The sequence below is a fragment of the Coturnix japonica genome, chromosome 5 (assembly GCF_054131305.1).
Source record: "Coturnix japonica strain WE chromosome 5, WE-NBRP24, whole genome shotgun sequence".
NCBI classification, from domain to species: domain Eukaryota; kingdom Metazoa; phylum Chordata; class Aves; order Galliformes; family Phasianidae; genus Coturnix; species Coturnix japonica.
Genome location: NC_140667.1, coordinates 25,245,410 through 25,265,879, shown reverse-complemented (window position 1 = coordinate 25,265,879; position 20,470 = coordinate 25,245,410). Strand labels below are relative to the sequence as shown.

Genomic DNA, 20,470 nt, shown 5'->3' with positions numbered 1-20,470 from the left:
CTTTATCTGAAGTAGTTTGTCATTCCTTCCCTGTCTTTATCATAGACTTTACAGATTACCAATTTCAAAAATTACTATATTAGCCTGTTCTTTCTTTCCAACACTTCACATGAATTATATCATACAGGAAATGTAATCCCAGGTCAAGTAAGTCTCCTGGATTACACTTATGATAGTGTCTTTGTCACTCCTATTTTTGTTTGCCTTACTGCAAAAGTTGTTTTTGGGTTACTTTTAAAGAAGTCTATTGCAAAAGTTCCCTCATGATACACAAGTGTACTGTGTGACACTGTTTTTTGTATTTGTTCCTGCTTCATTTAAAACTTTTTACTTTGATAGCTTGGTTTCTACAACTGCATGATGAATGCACTCTCTAGTTTTGCCTCACTCTTGTTCCATTGCCTGGAGTACTTTCAAACATACTTCTCTGTGCTGCCACTACTCGTGGCATGCACTGAGAGCTAGACGTTTGATCCTAACGACACAGAGAGGAAGGCATGCTCCTTCCTCCAAGTGCCTTTTCACCAGCAACCAAGAAAAGGGATTGCAAACACCCATCCAATGTTCTATGGGCCCGTAGCTCGAGCCCAGCTGGCGTGAGAGCTGCTGCCCTTGAGCAGCAGCAGTGACAGAAAAGGTAAGACTGTTGTACACAGACTGTGGAATTGCATGTCTTAGTATTTTTTGTGTTACTTTGTGGTGACTGCCAATAGTAACACAGGCTTTCTCCCTCATGTTTCCACTGGTAGGGTCCAGCAACAGCATGAGCCCTTACGGATTGCTGGGGATACTGGGTCTCGCTGGACTCGGTGGCTTCGATCCCTCAACATCCCTCTCCCTTCTGACTTTTACTGAAGATTGGGCCTGTTATTAAGTGGCCACAAATAGACTTCTGATGAACTAAAAGGTACTTTGAGTTTCCAAGGAGAGGTCTGAGGGTCCCGGGGTATTTCTGGGTCTGATGATCTTCTTTTTGGTCTCTTTCTATCTTTCAGATATCCTGAGTTGAGGAGGTGCATCTCTAACAATTCTTAGAAGAATGAAGGACTACTCTTACACAGCCTTTCCCCTCAGCCCCTTCCACATATCTTTTGTTTTTTTCCTAAATGTGAAAGATAGTGCTTAAAACTAAGCCCACTTAATGCAAATGAATGTAAATAGATGTACAAAAAGTTGTATAAAACTTGAATGTTAATTATTAAATTATGGCAAACATATGATTTTTAGAAAATAAAAACCTTTATTTCTTTCTGTAGTTCTGCTGTGTTGCTTTGAGTAAGTTTCCCTGTGTTTCTGGGAAGCAGCTTGAGGGCTGAGTAGCGTACTGTTCTTATATGTATTTGTGACAGAAAGCTTCAAGTCCACAAGGAGCACGTAAGACAAAAGTTTTAAGTCAAGGAAGACAATCACCCAGCAATCTTTGAGGCTAATACAAATTGAAATAGCTCCCATCTTCCATCCTTCTCTCAGGTCATCAGAAATGTAGCCTACCCTATGCAGATGCCACTAAAAAAGAAAGGGGGAAGCTGGATCTGACACAAAAGAATTACAGTTTTGTACCTAGGTAGCTAAAAGTTGTCTCTGAGGTGAAACAACATGGTTGTCTACTTTAATTGGAATTGTTACATAAGAATCCAAGTGGCATTAACTTCCAACCAATACTGACTGTTTCATTATAAGCCAGGTATGATGGAAGGAGGAAAAGAGAGTTTGATCTGGAGCAGGTGTGGTGTTGCAGAGGCAGAGGATGAGAAATGAACCACTGGATCACAAAGCCCACCACAGTCTTGAGAACCTTGTTCGATAGATATTTAACAGGGAAAGATGTCCAGGGTTTCTGTTCCTTGCTTGCCATGCTGTGCTCCCAGCTGTCTTAGTAAAGCCAAGACCTACACTGTAAAGGCCATGGGTCACAAACTGTATTGGAGGACAGAACCAAAGTGTTACTATATGTCATGAGAGTCATGTGATAGCAGACCATTTGTTAGGGAAACTGACAGCTAGTAAGTGTGAGTCTACTGACAAATTAGTCAAGAAATGGCTGTTATTCAGTACCACAAATATAGGTAAAATATTCAAAGGTCTCTGTCAGAACAAATGCTAAGAACTCTTGTATTCGTCTCTTCTGTGTTTGATGCCTTTGCTGATCTCCAAAGCTTCAACGAAAGCTAAATGCCTTTGCTCTTTTAAAAACAAGTGTATAGGTCATCAGGTTAAAATAGCAGGTGAATAGCAGAAGGCTTGAAACTCAGTATTTGGAAGTTGGAAGCGCAATGTGGAGAGTAAGCAATAAATGGCAGCAGCTGGGCTTCCTTGCTGTAATGATCACACAGTTTCTACCTCTGAAGGGATGTCTTTTCTGGCAGTGCTCAGCACCTGTGCTGTCCTAGTTCTCAGGAGTCTTCCGAGTCATTTGGTGTAACAGTTCAGATTCTTCCACCTGGTTTGAAAGTCATGCTTTGGACCTCGGTTTAACTTCGTCCTTTGTTGATACCAAGAACTCAAATATGCTCTACTGGATACTTACCTCCATCAGGAGGTATTTTTCTTTCTCTTTCTATATTCATCTTAACAGGATATGCAGGCTGAAATCTTTAAGTATCTGTCCAGCTGTTTCTCTGCTTTTCTTGCACTTCTTCATGGAATATATGAGTATAGTGATGCTATAAGACATATAAGGTTTGACTTCAAATAAGTGGACAAGTCTGAAAGGAATCCCATTTTCCTTACAGATAGAAACACATAAGTATGTTCCGTGCCTGATATTCTGTGAACTCATTTAATGTAAGCGTTCAATATGAGATGATCCTACAAAATTCTGAAGTAACTTAAGTAACTGTTTTCCTGAGTTTGCTGCATTTAGCCAAATATAGTAGCAGTTGTGGTTGTTTTTGTTTTTCTCTTCAAGGAAAACGTTGGTTTGGATATGAAACTTTAAGTTATTAGATTTGAGATTTTGGGAGAATGTCACAAGAAATTCTGTGAAACTGTTTTCATGTGTTTGTACTAAATTCTAATAGCCTATGTTAAGTATTCTCATAATACTGGTAATTATGTAGTTGATCTGATTTTAAAGGAGGCTTGATAGATGGTTTCTGCTGAGATGCTGTGCATATCTCAACTGTATAACTGTGAGACTACAGTGTTATATATGTATACATAAAATATATAATATATATATATCCAATAGCTTGGTAAGTCTGAATAGATTACTCATACTTTCTGCACTGGATTGAGGAGTTAGTACAAAAGCCTTATGATTTTAGACACACGTTTTTATGAGGAGCTACCTGGATATTTTTTTGGTGGTGTGATTTTTTTTTTGTTGTTTGTTTTGTTTTTGTGGAAAAAGTATTTAAGAATATAAAAATTAGTTTCTGCAGTATATGAAAAAATTTCTGCCCTTAGATGGTTGAGTGGAAACACATCTACGTATGGCACATGTTAAAATTTCATGTCCAATTTGCAATTGTCTTAATGGATGTGAATAAAATGTCTTCATCTTTATACTTCTGTGGAAACCCGGGCAAGTGTTCTTTTGGGGGGTATAATAACTTGGGCCAAACTGTGTAATGCTCAAAATGATCAGAATGGCTGTAGTGGCTCCGGCTCTACTCAAACTCACTATATTCTGTGTTAAACACTTCATTAAAGGAAGTGTGAAAAATGACGTAAGTAAAAAGAACACTTCATATTTTATGGGAGAAGGATGGAATTACCAGTCACTCTGCTAGAATTTTTCTTGTTAACAGATTTAAAACATTTCTGAATTGAGAATGAATATTAAAGTTGGAAGTGTCAAAACGATGGGGGAAAATATTTATCTGAAATGTTCTTTCTATTTTATTTTTCAGTCTGGACTATCCTGGTGGCATCATTACTAATGGAGTACTAGTGGTAACTATTTCTTACAATCTTTTCTATGCCTGTTTAGCAAGTGTACATACTTCTAACTTGGAGAACCGAGTTGTGTCTCAAAAACTGTATTGTCAGCAACATTGTCCTACTGAGAAGAAAGGCACTGATGAGTAGTTTCCTACAAATTGTTTCTACATTATGCCCTAAACCAGCAGGAGTTAATGAAGAAAGTGATAAAACACTCTAAAAGAGTCCCATATCTCAAGATTCCTATTATTTTAAATAGGTCTCATCTTCATCACTTCCTTGGCTCTCCAAGTTCAAAGCAACTCATGACTTGTTTCTCTTTACTTTCCAACCCAGAAAAATACCATGTCAGTATTATCTCTTAAATAACAGTAATAATAGATAATAGCTGTGTTGCCATTGATCAGCTAGTGGGGTTGGTTAAGAACAGTATGAATCACTTGTAATGACATTTACGTTTCTCTTAATCATCATTTATCCTCTCTTGTTACAGGCTCATGAGGTTTCCTGTTTGGAGGTCAGAGTGGATACAGGGAAGCTGAAGCAGCAATCCACAAGTGAGGTTATTGCTTCATTAACCTATTGTTTTTGTGTTGTGATTCAGTCATTATAACAGATGTTGAAAAATTAATGATCTGTTGTGCATGTTACTTTAGCTGTGTCATATAATACTTAGTTTTGCCATGCTCTGCATTGTGGCAAAAATGTATGTGTCAAAATTCAAGTGAATCAAGTATTTGATTATGTGGCAAATTTTAAATTGATGTAAAAATAGCTCCATATATACCAGCATTTAAAAATTGGCAAAAAAAATTGTATCCTCTGTAGCTACTACTTGTTCGATATGAAAATTGGTAAGAAAGTTTTAAAGTTAAGGGTAGGGTGTTTTTTTTTGGTTTTAAAAAGTCTTAATATAGAAAAAGCTTATTTTGTACGTTTGATTTGAGACTGAGTATGTTCAAGGTTTCTGTATACTCAAGTTGTTTCTGTTTTGATGACACAATTATCGTAGAAGAGTAATGGACAAGGTATCAAACCTTTTGCACTATTTTGAGTTTGAAACTCTTGCCTAGCAAACACGATGTGGTACAGTACACAAGATGAACCAGAACAGGCAGATAACAAATGAATCTTTCATTCAATGTGAATAATCCTAAATTCCTTTAAACTAACACTCCAAGTCCAAGTTTCAGTTTTACTTATTCATGGGAAGTATAGTAACATAATAGCATTTCATAAGTGTGTGATTTCTATTCATAAAAGATTTATACAGATCTACCAGGTGGTTCTGTATTAGTTTTTTATTTATTTTGGTCACCCAAAGCTTACTTTATCATTGAGGTATAAGAAAAATCAGACAAAAAGCATGCAGAGTAAAAACAGATTTCAGTTATCAGTTATGTATGTTTGCTTGGAATAGTTAAAATTATTTTTGTTCCTTGCTTTTATATTTAGATCAGGAGCTTACGTTCACAGTGAAAGGATCCCATGAAGGAAGCCAGAAGATTTCCCTGGGCTCTGAGCCCAGCCTTCAGATCATTGTATTTCACTGCAACATAAATGAACAGACAAGACTGGACATCATTTTACCAGAAGAGGTACATTCCTCTTCTGTATGTTAGAATTAACTATAGTGATGTTAGCAGAAAAATAAATGAAGCCAACTAGTCATCTTAAGAGCAGAAGTGCTAGAGATGACAAACCTTTCATGTGCATCCCTGCTGCTTTTCACATTATTTCAGCTGGCTGACAAAAATGCGACTCAGGAATATGGAGTCCTCTCTTTTCCTCTGAATTCACTCCCTTTGCAGAAGGAAATAACAGTAGAAGAGGTGAGCACTTGAGAACGTTTTTAAAGTAAATATATTAGAACTGCTTTTAATTTTGTCCTGCTAGAAGTAAGGTCACCAGGTGAGCAAAATCACTTTGTAAAATTATATGGATATTTGCTGAAAGTTTTCCAAAATAATAAAGATTGTCATATTCACTTTTATGAAACAGATGGTAGTAACTGCCAAATCTTTGCAAATCTACATAGCAAAATTAGAATTAAGGAGATTCAAGGAAAAAAATAATGATGGCCATACACACATGTATTCCATAATTTGTTACTGGAATAATCCCGCAATTGCTATTAATTTAAAAGACAATTCAGAATACGAGCTTAATTCAGATCTTACCTAAATATTGGTGTTAAGAGCGTGGCTTACTATATGATCTTTTTCAGTGAGGTTATTTGGTGGTTCCTTGCTCTAAGCATGCACACTCTGAGTTAGTGTAATGTGTGAGTTCTTTGTCCCAGGCACGCTTATTAAATAAGAGAGTATCTGGTTCCAGAACGGAGTGTGTGACTTTGTTTAACTGTACCATAAAAAATACCCCTAGACATGTGAATTATCATCTAAGAACCTCATTTCTTGGCTGAGCTTGAAGGAGAAAATTTACTGGCTTTGTTTTCTTCATTTCTAGGATCAATCCTTTGAGTTGTGCTTGACATCAAGAAAATGGTAAGACAGCCTCCTTTTATGCAAGTGTCCAGGATTACTGTAAACAAGTTTTCTAGGGTTTTGTCTCTAGTCAGTGGAGTGAGGAAAACTTTCCATGTGAGTGTTTTGTCCTGTACTCAGGTGGTGCCCAAGGTAAGTGCAAGTCCATTGTGGTTACAGGGTCATGCATGACAATATGAGTTTGCGTCTTTCTAGGTTTTTATTTTCAGAGTTAGTTAGTTTATTTTACGACCACCATTCTTACACATGAATAAAATCACGCCTTTCTCAGGTGAACTTTGTTACCCCTTTAGCTCAATAGTCAGATCTACGTAATGGCTTAAATAAACTCTATATCCCTCTTTGACTTTGCAAAGTCACTAGAAAAACAACAAATGGAACGGTAGCCTGGCTTCTGTTCTTTCTCTGCTTCACTGAGCAAAATGTGCAATGGGACCTAACAGGTGCACCTCTGACAAGCAGTTAATGGGAACACATTGGTGCCAGGAGTGGGTAACACTGAAGAAAATGAGGTTTTATGGTACAAATAGAAACTTGGTGCTGTTTACACCATTCTTTCTCTTGGGTGATATGCAGAAGGGAAGTAATGTTGAGTTACAGAGCACAGGAGGAGTTTGTGTAGAGAAAATATATGGCATGGATAAGGGAGCTACCTGTTCAATGTCATCCCATTACAAAATCTGTTTAAGTGTAAATCCTACAGACTTAGAGAGAAAGCAAGTGAAAAACAAGAAGTGCTAGTTTTTTGTCTAGCTCTAGAAGAGTTGTTTGCTTTTAGGAGATCAATCAAATCACCTTATTTTGTTTTCAGAATTAATCTGGCATCTACCAAATTTACTAGAGAACAGAAAGTACTAACATCAACCATTCAGACTTTGGTGTTCCTAAGCATTAGTGAAGGTGATATTCAGAATAAAATTTGCGGCCACCAGAGGGTGGTGTGACACAAAACATTTGGGCAATATTGAGAACGCTTTTATTTTCTTTTTTTCTTTCTTTCTTTATTTTATTTATTTATTTATTTGTTTTTCCTGCAATACCCATATTTGCTTTTTGGGAAGGCACAAAAAATTAATTGCTGTTGGGTTTTGTACTTTCTCTTCTGCAAAACCTTTGGCTTGTTGTGCTTCATGTTTCTCGAGGGATAAGATTCAGTGTGGCTGCTCATGTGGAAACAATGATGGATAGTCATTTATTTGCAAGATGAAGGTCATAAATGCTTAGCTAGAAATCACACTGGTAAAAGGCATTAAGTATCAGTGTAGCTATGAATGAGCTTATGGGAAAGCACAGGTGAAGAGTCTGCCATAAAGGCCGAATGCTGCTGAGAAAAACACACTCACTCTGAGCATCACACAAAATGCCTAGTGCTACTCACCTGTTTACCTGACACAGTTCCATAAGCAAAGACAGGCAGCTCTGTAAAGCTTCCCAAATGCTGTCTGGATTTCATAGGGCAGTCTGAGTGAGCAGAGCAATGTGATGCTGTGGTACTTGTCCTGATTTTCAGGCTCCATTGTAGACCTCAACAGGACTTCTGCCTGATAACAGGCAGCATCGGTATCGTTTGAGTTTTCTTGGCTGTCATGGTGACAGGATGGAATGGATACAGAAAAAAGCCACTCTTTTCTTGGTGATCTTTCTCTGGCCTGTATCTCTGGTTAAGTATCTTGACTTTTGTTCTCCGATTCACAAGAAATCTGAAGTACCTTGAAAACTTCTTCTAACACTGCTACCTCTTGCTGGCAGTAGAAATGTTTTTTCTGCTCATGCTCAACATGCAGACTTGGTAGTGCTTGTTTATGGAGTTTGCAGACCACTTCCCATTACAGATCCTGGTACTGGCTATAACTGACATAAGTATTGATTTATCCCATTGTCTGTTCCAGCTCAGGAGATCTGGATGTACGCCTGGGGTACAGCCTGTGCAGGGAGGAGCAAAACTTCCTGCAGAAAAGGAAGAAATATGTTGCTGCTGCTCTGAAGAAGATCCTTAATTTGGAGGAGGATCTGAAGGAGCATGAGGCAAGCCATACAATGCCCAGTGGCAACTGCTCTCCAGGAATCAGAGCCTGGCTTGCAAACCAAGACAAGAAATAATAAAGCAGCTTAGTTAATGCCATTTTTCTAGGGCAAGCCTGCTGTCTAGAGCAAGAGGTAATCAAGAGAAACAGTGGTTGGTCTCTGCAGCAGCCTGGAGAAAGCAGGATGTGCCTTTACAGACCCCCAGACTTCTCCAAGCTCTCCAGCTTAATCCATTCCTGTTAATTTCTGCTGTTGCTCAAGGGTCTCAGGAAGATTATTTTTGTTGGGCAGACATGGGACAGCTGGGGGATGCTGTTTGGGAAACTACCTACTCTAGCTCAATAGCAGAAGCCAGGCAGTGTTGATGTCTTTCCTGAGAATTCTGAGTTTTAAAAGCTACGTTTTTTCAGATATCTGAATTAAAAGTGTTCGGGGTTGATTTTGCAGCAGAAAGGATAATGTGGGAAGATGCTTATTGGAATAAAACTGTCCAGCTGGGGAAAGAAAAAAGAAAAGAAAAAAAAAAAAGTATCTTGTAGCACAGTTGAGATGTTTATATGAAACTTTTGATTCTAAATTGAGCTTTGTCACTGTAATCCCTTTTCTTCCTTCCACGTTTGAATCATAAACTTTGTAATGGCTTAAGCCAAGTTACATTGTTGAAAATCAAGATACATGTACATAACAATTGCAAGAATTCTCTTTAGCTGGCAGTTAAAAGGAATAGAGAACTTTTTACTTAACTGTCTATGGTTTGTTGGGGAAAATGGTTGCAATGGTAAGACTGAAATGGTAGGATCAGTTTTCACTTTTGAAAAGAACTCATTCCTTTGGATCTGCTTTTCATGCACTTAATCTCAAAACTTTGAGAATATTCCCCTTGAAAACCCTCAAAAAGCATTTTCAGCCCAAAGCTATCATTATCATTTTAATTTATGTTGGAAGAGATTGGTAAAGAGAAATATGTATTCTTTGAAATTATTCTGATTTTAATTTATTATTATTATTATTATTATTATTATTATTATTATTATTATTATTATTATTATTATTATTATTATTATTATTATTATTATTATTATTATTTTTTTTTTTTTTTAAATTAAGATTTTGCCTTGTTATTTTGTAATTCCCTAGAGGCTGAGCTCATAGCAAGTGTAGGGTAGGACTGTTTTGAATTTGAAGGATCAGATAAATAATTTTCCTCAAGCTCTTTTCAGTGATTTCAGAACAGCTGATCTGTTGATGAAATTAGGAGTTAATATTGCAAAGGTGTAAATAGACATTTCCCAAACAGCATGCAAGATGTTTATGGAAGCAAATGGCATACTAGATTAGGAAAAGATTAAGAGAAGAATAGTCTCTTCAATTGCACCTGGAATTTAAGAAGGAAAAATAAACAACCCTATCAATGCTTGTGCCTCAGGACATGAAGTAATTGCTGGCTGGAGGTCAGGAAGGCTTTGGCTGTTGTGTGGTTTGGCTGATTACAGGGTGCTCTGCATTCTTCTGAGACAATGATCATTGTTAGAGGCAGAATCACAGATCCTTAATCTGCTCTACCATGGCAAATCCTGTATTTTATTTTTTTTTCTCATGATGGCCTCTAATAATACACCTTGAGGAGAATTCCAGGGTGATGATGTTGATTTCCAATTATATACTAAGTAAATAGCCTCCCCCCCACCCAATCCAAGTGAGTAAGACATGAACTTTACCTCCCCTGTCAGTCAGATGGTGACAACAGAAGCCTTTTGCATCACATCCTTTTGCACAAAGTGACGTCACTGCTTACATCAGTGCCTCTATTGCTTAATTTCTGCATTACAGTGGCTCATCTCTAATATGTACGTGGCTTTCTCTGCCTTTCTGTCTTGCTGTGTTGGACAGGTGCCAGTGGTGGCCATCACGACGACTGGGGGCGGGACGAGGTCACTGACAGCGATGTATGGCAGCCTACTGGGGCTCCAGAAACTCAATCTGTTAGACTGCATTTCTTACATTGCTGGTTTATCGGGTACCACATGGTGAGGATTGCCTTAATAAGTCATATGTTTCCTCTCTCTGCTGATAGTGTTGATTATTTGTACAGCACCGCCAGTTTTTAATGAATACACTTAGTTAATCAAAAGCATTTCTATTTTCCCCGTGATATCCTGTTTCCAGTTAGAACAAAGAAACGTGTTCTCAATAAGAGATCAATCATCACCACACAGTCTGTGCCTGATATTTTCATATAATGCTGTATTACCTTTTCATATTTTATCAATTATACCTTAGACTGAATGCAATGAATTTGTCTTTAGACTGGAAATTGAAGAAAGATGGGAAGAAGAATTTATGCCCGCCATTTGCTGGTTAATCTCACTTCCATTTTGGATTTAAAGTGCATCTTCCTCTGGTAAAAGACGTGTTTGGGGCTAGTGGATTTAATATTGTTGAAGATGGTCCAACAAATGATGCTGAGTTACCAGCCTCAGACAGACTGCAACTATTGTTGCTCATTATAAAGTGCTTGCTTCTCCCAGTGGGTATACAGCAGTTGATGTCACAGTGTAAATAACTGTTAAGAATTAATTTATATGGGTTTTAGCCAGCTTCACTCCTCTACTCCCTGTTGGAGACAGTTTTTGCATTGAGTTAATCAGTCCAAAACTTCATGACAGGTTTGTCTAAGTATTATTTCAGTTTCTCTACATGCACGTAGAGTTCTCAGTGTACTTGTCTGTGCTGTGATTTCAAGGAACAATAGGAACTGTTCTGTGAGAACATATCATAACTGCCCAGTACTATCACAGGCAGAAGCCAGTAGCAAATACTAGGGAAAAAGTTAAGTTGAGGGCAAACTTCATAGGGTTTTCTGGGGGCTTGTGTAGTCCGTTTAATAGTCTTGCTAGATTTTTTTCTCTCTTGAACTTCTTATGCTATTTTTGAGCCCACAAAATCTTGTCATCAAAATGAGGGAAATTTGGGAGAGGATGTATCACAAAATGAAAGGATTTCAGGAGTGTCTAGCTTTCACCTGTGAACCCTATATGAAATGAAACAGGCAAACAGGTTGCACAAATGTCTTCTGAAGCCAAACCACAGCATCCGTCTTCTTTCACTATTTCCTTCTAATGTTTCTTCAGGACAATGGCAAACTTGTATGAAGATGCTAACTGGTCAGAAAAATATCTGGAAGAGGCAATCAAGGAAGCTCGCAAGCAAGTAACGAAAAACAAGATCTGCTGTTTTTCCTTGGATTGTCTGAAGTACTACTATAATGACCTGATGGAGAGGGTTAAAGAAGGACGTAACACATCTTTCATAGACTTATGGGGGCTTGTCATTGAATCCATGCTACATGATAAGGTATTAGCCTTTCTTTTTTTCCTAGAAATTAGATGAACATCTATAATTATATAGGAAAAGAAAATAAACCTTGAGATGACACTACTGATCTTGGGATTGCACTACAAGTGAAAATAGTTGATTATATGCTGAATAGTGAGATTCCCTATTAAAACATTGCTCTCACTATAAAATGAGGTTTACCTTGAAGGAGCAGGGGCATCCAGTCAGAAGTGTTCTCTCTTCTAGAAAATAATTAAAAGAAAAATCCATATTAAAAAGATTATTTAGAAATGTAAACTCATCAATTTGGATATTAAATATTCTGAAACATGTTCTGACTAGAATAGATACTTTAAAATTAGAAATAACTTATTTCACTGGCATAATTTAATGTATTCACTTATAAAGCCTTAGTTACTGGCATTTTCAAATGGAGATTATGGTCCCCCATCACATCCTCATCTCCAAATTGGAGGGAGGTGGATTTGATGGGTGGACAACTAGATGGATAAGCAATTGGTTGAAAGGCCGCAGACAGAGGGTGGTGGTCAATGGCTCTATGTCCAGGTGGAGGCCGGTAACGAGCGGCGTCCCTCAAGGGTCTGTCTTGGGACTGGTGCTCTTTAACATCTTTATTAATGACATCGATGAGGGAATGGAGTGCACCCTCAGCAAGTTTGCTGACGACACCAAGCTGAGTGTTGCAGTCGATATGGTGGAGGGAATGGATGCCATTCAGAGGGACCTTGACAGGCTGGAAAGCTGGGCTCGGGTGAACCTAATGAGGTTCAACACGGCAAAGTGCAAGGTTTTGCACTTGGGCCGGAAGAACCCCAGGCACCTGTACAGGCTGGGAGGAGTTGTCCTTGAGAGCAGCTCGGCTGAAAAAGACCTAGGGGTCCTGATAGATGAGAAACTTAACATGAGCCAGCAGTGCGCTCTGGCAGCCCGGAAAGCAAATGGGATCCTGGGCTCCATCAGGAGAGGGGTGGTCAGCAGGGATAGGGAGGTGATCGTCCCTCTCTACTCTGCTCTTGTGAGGCCCCATCTGGAGTACTGTGTCCAGGTGTGGAGCCCTCAGTACAAAAAAGATATGGAGATTTTGGAAAGGGTCCAGAGGAGGGCCACAAAGATGATCAGGGGGCTGGAGCACCTCCCCTATGAGGACAGGCTGAGGGAGTTGGGTTTGTTCAGCCTGGAGAAGAGAAGGTTGCGAGGTGACCTCATTGCAGCCTTTCAATACCTGAAGGGAACTTACTCCCAGGAGGGGAGTAAACTCTTCGAAAGGGCTGATAATAGCAGGACTAGGGGAAATGGTTTTAAGTTGAAGGAGGGAAGATTTAGGTTGGATGTTAGGGGAAAGTTCTTTACTAGAAGGGTGGTTAGGTCCTGGAACAGGCTGCCCAGTGAGGTTGTGGATGCCCCGTCCTTGGAGGTGTTCAAGACCAGGTTGGGTTCAGTGTTCAGGGCCCTGGGCAACCTGATCTAGTAAATGTGTATGTTTGGTGGCCCTGCTAGGCAGGGGGGTTGGAACTACATGATCCTTGAGGTCCCTTCCAACCCGGGTAATTCTGTGATTCTGTGTGATTCTGTGTGAGATGATTCAAACAGTGGGAAGACCATTCATTAAATGTTTTATCAAGTTTCAAAAAAGATCAATATAAATATTTGTACTTCTAGAGCAGCGTTACTTAATTAGTTTACTTCTAGTTTATGTTTATGCAAATAAGTTTTATATTGTCATGTGCAATACAATATATTCTTACATATAAATATACTTGTAAAGCATAGTAAAATATGATAAACATCATTCTATGCGCTTCAGCCAAAAAAACCCCTTACATTTCACTTATTCACATACTTCTTCCTGGGAACTGTTTTTGCCTTGCTAAATCTGCATTCCCTGCATATCCCAAAATCTGAGAACCCCTGTGTAGCAGCTGCTGCTTAGTGGATACTTACTGAATTTGGGATATACAGAAGCAGATACTTCTGAACAGTCCAATGAGCTTAAAACTGGAAAAAGAACCTGGATAAAGGTCATAATTCACATTATATTATTTCAAATGCAAATTGTTTGTCACCTCATTCCTTTAACCAATTTTAATCAAAACCAGAAAGATGAACACAGACTCTCGGATCAGCGGCAGGCAGTGGATAATGGACAAAACCCATTGCCCATTTATGTGGCTATCAACCTCAAGTCCAACTACAGTGCTCAGGCATTCAGAGGTAATGGTTATAATCTACATTTCTTAATTTATTTTTATAATGTAGGTAATCTAAATGCATGTAATCAGCTTCAATGGTACAGTAGTCCATTCATTATAATAACCAAGAGCTTGTTTCTCTACCTTGCCGGAAACAAAAGTATATTTATACAGAAGAAGATGCTATATTCAGCATATATATTAAGATATATATATATCAGACTCACCAGATATATATATTCAGACTAAAGATTTTCTGCAGAAGATTGCTGTATCTAAAGACTTCACAGTCTAGGACCGCCCTCCCTTGAAGAGAAAGAAATATGTTCTCTCAGGGCATTAATTCTGTGAGCAACAGGGATACAGCAATAGCTCTTAAACAGTATATCATGAGCTAGATACTGTCTGTTTCATTTGCCCCTGTTCTCTGGCCCTATTCTGTGTAGCAGTAGTTAATGCATTATTGTCTTCTCATAATTTGACTGTTGTCTCCACAGAGTGGTTGGAATTCACTCCTTATGAAGTCAGTCTCCTGAAATATGGAGCATCTATCCGTGCAGAGCATTTTGGAAGTGAATTCTTTATGGGAAGACTTGTGAAGAGGCTTCCGGAGACTCGAATCTGCTACATGCAAGGTGACTATTGCACAGAACACAAGGTGGCCCACTTGAAAGAGAGCTGGTGCTTGTGAGCATATGATGTATGGAGGACAACCCTGGAAAGCACCAGCAAACAGGTTAGGCAGGTGTGAGGCCATATTAGTGAGGACATACTTAGGAAGTATCCCTGCAGAGATGGCCTTCTGGACAGAGGAAGTATCAGAGGGAAATGACTGAAGGTATGTACCAATTAAAATTCTTCCAAAACTATTCCATCAATCAGTTTGTGTTCTCTCTTTCATGTTACAGGCATGTGGAGTAGTATATTTTCCATTGATGTGATGTATGTCTGGAATTTGGCTGCTGATTCAGAGGACTTCTGGTTCAGATGGACCAGAGACAGAGTAAAAGATATTGGTGAGAAATTCTTGTGTTTTTTACCACCAGATTGATTGTCTCCCTAAGTTAGGTAATATTTAAACCTCAGTGATTTTAGCATGTTTTCTGGATTGTCCCGTTTAAAGGCCTATGCTATCAACTTCTCTTTTGGCCCTCAGCTCTCCCCTGTACCACACACTTCAGTGGACCTGCACATCATTCAAGGAGTGTGAGGTAGTGCTTAGTGCCTGGAAGCTTGTTGTCTGCAGGTAGCCTACGTTTAATTCACAGTGTGAAATAACTGAGGTTTATTTGGTAGTACAGGCCTTCAGTGCTCATTTTGCTGTATCTGGTTTACCTTCAGATTGAGGATGGTGGCAACAGTTCCATTATTTGTTTGTTTGTTTTGTTTTGTTTTTCCATATTATCTGTGAAAAGTGTCCTAAACTCAGAAACACTTTCTGTCTTGCAGAGGAAGAACCCTTCCTGTCCATGAATCCTTATGAGGTAGACACATGCCTTCTCACTCCCTCATCCACCTTCTCCTCTGTTCTGCGAGATGTCTTAACAGGACGCCCAACCATTGCACAGTATCCTAATTTTATCAGAGGTTTACAGATGCACAGCAAGTACCTGGAGAGTGATGGATTTTCTACCTGGAAAGGCACAGTAACACAGCAAGTTTTTGAGTAGCATTTTTGGAAGGTTTAGGTTTGTGAATCCATTTAGGATTTCTGATGCTGACTGAGAGCTGACTTCTGAAACTTCTCATCTCCCTTCCCTTGGATTGAAGAAATGAGAGCCAAATTTGACATACATTTCAGGTTTTTGTTTCAGTGGGGAGATAGTGGAGCTATAACAATTCAGTTTGACTGTCTGGGGATTGTGTTCAAGGGACAATAGAAACTCAGTCTGAAAAAAAAAAAAGAAGAGGGATCTACCCTTTACAGCTCCTTGAGGTGTCCAAGGAGGAAGGAAAAAGCTGTACTGTGTCATTTGTTCCTATAAATCAGTGCTGCTTGTGAGTCAGCAAAGGAAGGCAGGGAAACTGAGGGCAGAGTTCTCTGTTCTTCCCTCTTTGTTTCTCTGTAGGAAGTGAATCTTATTTCTTGTCAATAAATCAAAAACATTTTGTGTTTCAGACACAGTGATAGACTGCTTTCCAAATAAACTGATGGAAACAGCTAATGATGACCTCTCCCTTGTTGATACTGGATTTTTCATCAATACCAGCTACCCACCACTTTTGAGATCGAAAAGGGAGGTGGACGTCATTCTGCATTTGAATTACAGCGGAGGGTCCCAGACACTGGTAAGAAAAGCCCATGGTACTGGAGATCCTTTTCCTTTGGGTCTATTTTAGACTACAGCATCTATCAGTTAAAACGGTTAATTTTCCAATACTGGAATTGGAAGAATCAGACTTTTTCTAGTTTCTACCACCATTCTGACTATGATTTTGCCTCTTTGTGACTGAAATTATTGCCCCTATTCTCTAATGAAAGTTACCTGTCCTTCTAGTCCTCTGCTTAAACTAGGAGGCTGGCAGTAGATGCTATTACTATGACAGATATATGATTAAAAGAGTAAACTACTATGAAGAATTCTTTAAATTATTTCAAGAATTACAGATACCGCTGAGGATATTGCTCTACTTCAGGGTAAAAATTGAACTGGTAGGTGGAACTGCCAATAATGTGTAACACCATTCCCAGTTGCCAGCAAGCTCACTATGCTTTTCTATTCTGTATTTGTGAAAAATAGCACACTGTATTGAAGTTACAAAAGATGATGATTAAATGACTTATTACTTAGATTACTAGATTAATTTCTCAGTAGCAAAGAAGGATGATTGAAGACAGTGGATGGATATTGGTGTTTTAAAATCATCAAATTCTTTGCTGCAGTGGATGCAAGGTTTTTGAAGGGTTGACTAAAGAATTATCAGGTTCTCTCGTATTGATTTTTGGTTATCTTTGAATTGAGAAAATTAGGAAGATAATCAAAGTCCTAAGATTATATGAAACAATCTATGTGGTACTAGGCCTTTTTATCTTGTATTACTTTTATGGAAATAGACTAGATGAAGCTTGACTTGATTGATATTGGCACGCAATACAGTTAATGTTGTGTACATAGCAAGATTAACATAAAAGTGAACATTCACTTATAGTAAATAAAGCTGTTTAAACAAACACTTTTCTTTATGAGATCAATAGGTGTGTTGATAAATGTCACTTTTAAATGATCGCAAAGCATGCAGAGGATGGAGTGGAGAAGTGACAAATATTGAAGAGGTCAAGACAGTGATGCAGAATATCTGGACTGATTAGTTCCTTCTCCATTCTTGCAGTTTTGTATTTATTTTCCTTTTCCTCCTGAATCCATTTGGAGAAAGTGTTTAATTAGAACCACAAAACCAGTCTTCTGGCTTTTGGCTTTGTTTGCAGGTTTGTAGAAAGTGGGTGTTTTCTTGTTTTGCCTGAAGCAATGAAGAAAATGAAATAACCACACCATACATTACAGCTTATGATCATATTCCTGCAACTTAACATTCTTCCAAAGGAAAATTCAAGCCTTGGATTATTACTGTTAGCTGCTGGAGCTTAAAAAAAAAAAAAAGAAAAATTAAAAAAAAAAAAGAAAAAGAAAAAAAATTGTACAACTCTCTGGATCTTCTGTAATTTTATTTATTTTATTTATTCATTCAGCCTCTGGATCAGATTGCAAAATATATATCGAGACAAGGAATTCCATTTCCCAAAATTGAGATAAGTGACGAAGACAGGGAAAACTTGAAAGAATGTTACGTGTTTGAAGATGCTGACAATCCACAAGTTCCAACGGTGCTCTTTTTCCCCTTAGTGAATGATACCTTCAAGAACTACAAAGCTCCTGGTGAGTCATCTGTATCTTCCAATTTTAATAGAGAGTTACTTGCTGCACCCTCTCCATTTCATATCTAACCTCTCACTGTTATCTCTGAGATTCTTTCTAATGTTGACATAGACAGCTTCATCACTGACACAAAAAACTACTCTATACTAGTATCTCTGAACCAAGTAAACCACAGAAACTCATCTATTACATTTAGGATGAAAAAGCATTTATTGCACAGGAATTACTTGAGATAGCAAGAAAGCAAATCTTCCAAAATATATACAGCATGGGTAGCAGATCCTCAAGCTGTCACACTATATTGACATGCACCTGTGCTTGCAAAAAGAAATGAAACCTTCTTTAGGTTTTGGTCGTAGTCTGTGTTCTTCCCAGTATAGGACTGAATGGACTGGGATTATTTATTTATTTATTTATTTATTAGTACGAGCTGTGTCCTCTCTCTGAGGGCCATCATTTCTTCCAAACTTCCAGTAAAGATTGCTATTCCATCCTGTACAAGATTGTTTTCCTTCTGCTTCCTCTTTCCTAGCTTCAACAACAAAGATTTCATATTTTCTAAGCAGTGGTCTGCAAGTGCTTCTGCTGATAATGGGTAGTGTTTTTATTCCCAGCCATTTGGCTATAATTCAGCCTCTGACTTATGCTTCATGCAGAATCTGAAATACATGATGCTACTGAACTACTTCCACATCCCTCTGGCAAATCACCTCTTCCCCTTCAAATCTCCCTTTTCTACATAAAATTACTTAAATGATTGATATGAACTACATGCTGTGTTAAAATCTTACTGCTGCCTCTTGTGGTTTTTCCCTCAGGCGTGGAAAGGAGTCCCGAAGAGATGGCTGAAGGCAAAGTTGACGTTTGCAGTATCCTTTCCCCATTTACAACAAGGGAAGTCTGTTTCAGTGAAAAGAATTTTGATAAACTGGTGAAGCTGACTGATTACAATGTTCTGAATAATGAAAAGTTGATTATTCAGGCCTTGCGCATGGCAGTGGCACGGAGGAAGCAGAGGAAGTACTAGCCACCATTTGCAAACTTCAGCCTTCCACGTGGTTAATATGTTTGATACTTGCCACTCTAATCTGTGTTTGGAATTGCATCACCCCTTGGAAATGCTGGACTCCAGTTCATTCTGTTTAAATGACTGTTCAGATGGGCAGAACGGAATCTACAGTGGTTTAATCCAGAACAAACTTCAAAGCAACAAATTTTAGTTTTGTTACCTTGTTGTTTTGCCAATGGATATATATATCATATAATTTAATATAGTGTTTTCTGTTATTACAATGAAATATGTAGCACATTAAAAATGTGAATCAAACCAAAACTCATTCGTTTTTTCTGTCTGGCCAAGCAGCAATCTCTTGAACTGGAATCTCTCTAATTGTTAGCTTATTGATTGTGTTGGTCTTTCTTATCTTAATCATCTTCACTGTGAAGTTTGTCATCTCTGATGCGATTGTCTACTATGAGATTTTTTTAAATACATCTGGCTTTCTTTGCTAGTCTTTCAAAATAAGTGCTTTTTTCAAGTTACTCCCAGTGTTAAAAATAATCTATAAGCTTTGACCATCTATGAAAAGGAAACCCAAACAACTCTGAATCAAGTCAACATTGTTTCATACTGTCATAACTGTCCTTTAAAATGCTATTCACAGAACCACTGATATTCAGCCTGTGTAGCTACTGCATTTTCCAACTTCTTTGATTTTTCTCTTGGAGTTGCTGCCTGTTCTGCCTCTCATCTTCACCTGCCTTGACTGTTCCTGTCACTGGTCCATCTCCCAACTTTTCAGAAGATGCGAAGTGGCTGATAGGTGGTGCATAGAATATGGCAATGCAAGAAGTTCTTTTGAGCAGCCTTTCAGATATAGTTTTTTAACTGTTCAGCATTTTCCTGCAAATAGTGCTGAAAGAGTGATTTCCACATCATTAGAAAACCTAAAGGCCCTCTGAGGGAAGCTAGTTGCCAGAGGCAATCTTCTCACGGTTCTGCAATGGGTAGATCACAAGTTGTCTTTCTCAGCAGCAGCTCTACGCTGTGATACATGAAAAGACTTCTCACAGCAGCTCAAATAATGCTTGGGTTTGTCTTGCTTTTGGTAATCAAAGAGTTTTACTGTTGTTAGGAATATCAGACAAACTCTCCAGGGTAGGACAGGTACTGAGATCAAGAGAGTCAAGATGATATGATGAAATGATAGATTTGTTTTTATAAACAAAGTTCTAGGAAATTGGACAAAAAGTCCTCTGTGCTATGGGACAAACAGCTGATGGTATATCCAGAGCAATTTGGGTGGTGGAAGAGGGGGACTGGATTATGTTTTTCACCTGAGTGCTCAATTTTTTTTAATTTTTTTTTTTTATGCTGGTGCAACACTGCTAAGGACGTGGTGTAACCCTGTTTCCAGGTGCAGTATTGCATGTTGAAATTAAGCTTACTAGCCCTGCATGTTATGTGGCAACTGTAATTGTGATTCAGCTCCAGAACACTAGAATCAGCTCACGGGATCCCTCTGGGTCTTTCCCAGATATCTTCAGTTTGATTTGTGGTTTCTAGGACTTGGGGGAAATGAAACAGAGCAGGGTAGAAGCTCTTTCTATCTTGTACAGGAAAAAATTAACA

General features: G+C 38.4%; 1 protein-coding gene across 1 annotated transcript in view; it reads left to right on the top strand.

Moving 5' to 3' along the window:
- LOC107314843 (cytosolic phospholipase A2 epsilon-like) overlaps window positions 1-19,175 on the top strand; it is a 32,810-nt gene extending 13,635 nt beyond the window's left edge. The window contains exons 7-21 of the mRNA XM_085550317.1: window positions 3,855-3,897; window positions 4,379-4,442; window positions 5,341-5,483; window positions 5,628-5,717; window positions 6,355-6,392; window positions 8,282-8,417; window positions 10,308-10,444; window positions 11,549-11,771; window positions 13,871-13,985; window positions 14,461-14,598; window positions 14,872-14,979; window positions 15,413-15,604; window positions 16,083-16,252; window positions 17,652-17,838; window positions 18,657-19,175. Of these exons, the coding sequence (XP_085406443.1) occupies window positions 3,855-3,897; window positions 4,379-4,442; window positions 5,341-5,483; window positions 5,628-5,717; window positions 6,355-6,392; window positions 8,282-8,417; window positions 10,308-10,444; window positions 11,549-11,771; window positions 13,871-13,985; window positions 14,461-14,598; window positions 14,872-14,979; window positions 15,413-15,604; window positions 16,083-16,252; window positions 17,652-17,838; window positions 18,657-18,865 (1,993 nt within the window). The 3' untranslated portion in view covers window positions 18,866-19,175. The remainder of the gene's footprint in view (window positions 1-3,854; window positions 3,898-4,378; window positions 4,443-5,340; window positions 5,484-5,627; window positions 5,718-6,354; window positions 6,393-8,281; window positions 8,418-10,307; window positions 10,445-11,548; window positions 11,772-13,870; window positions 13,986-14,460; window positions 14,599-14,871; window positions 14,980-15,412; window positions 15,605-16,082; window positions 16,253-17,651; window positions 17,839-18,656) is intronic.
- Window positions 19,176-20,470: the final 1,295 nt, after the last annotated feature.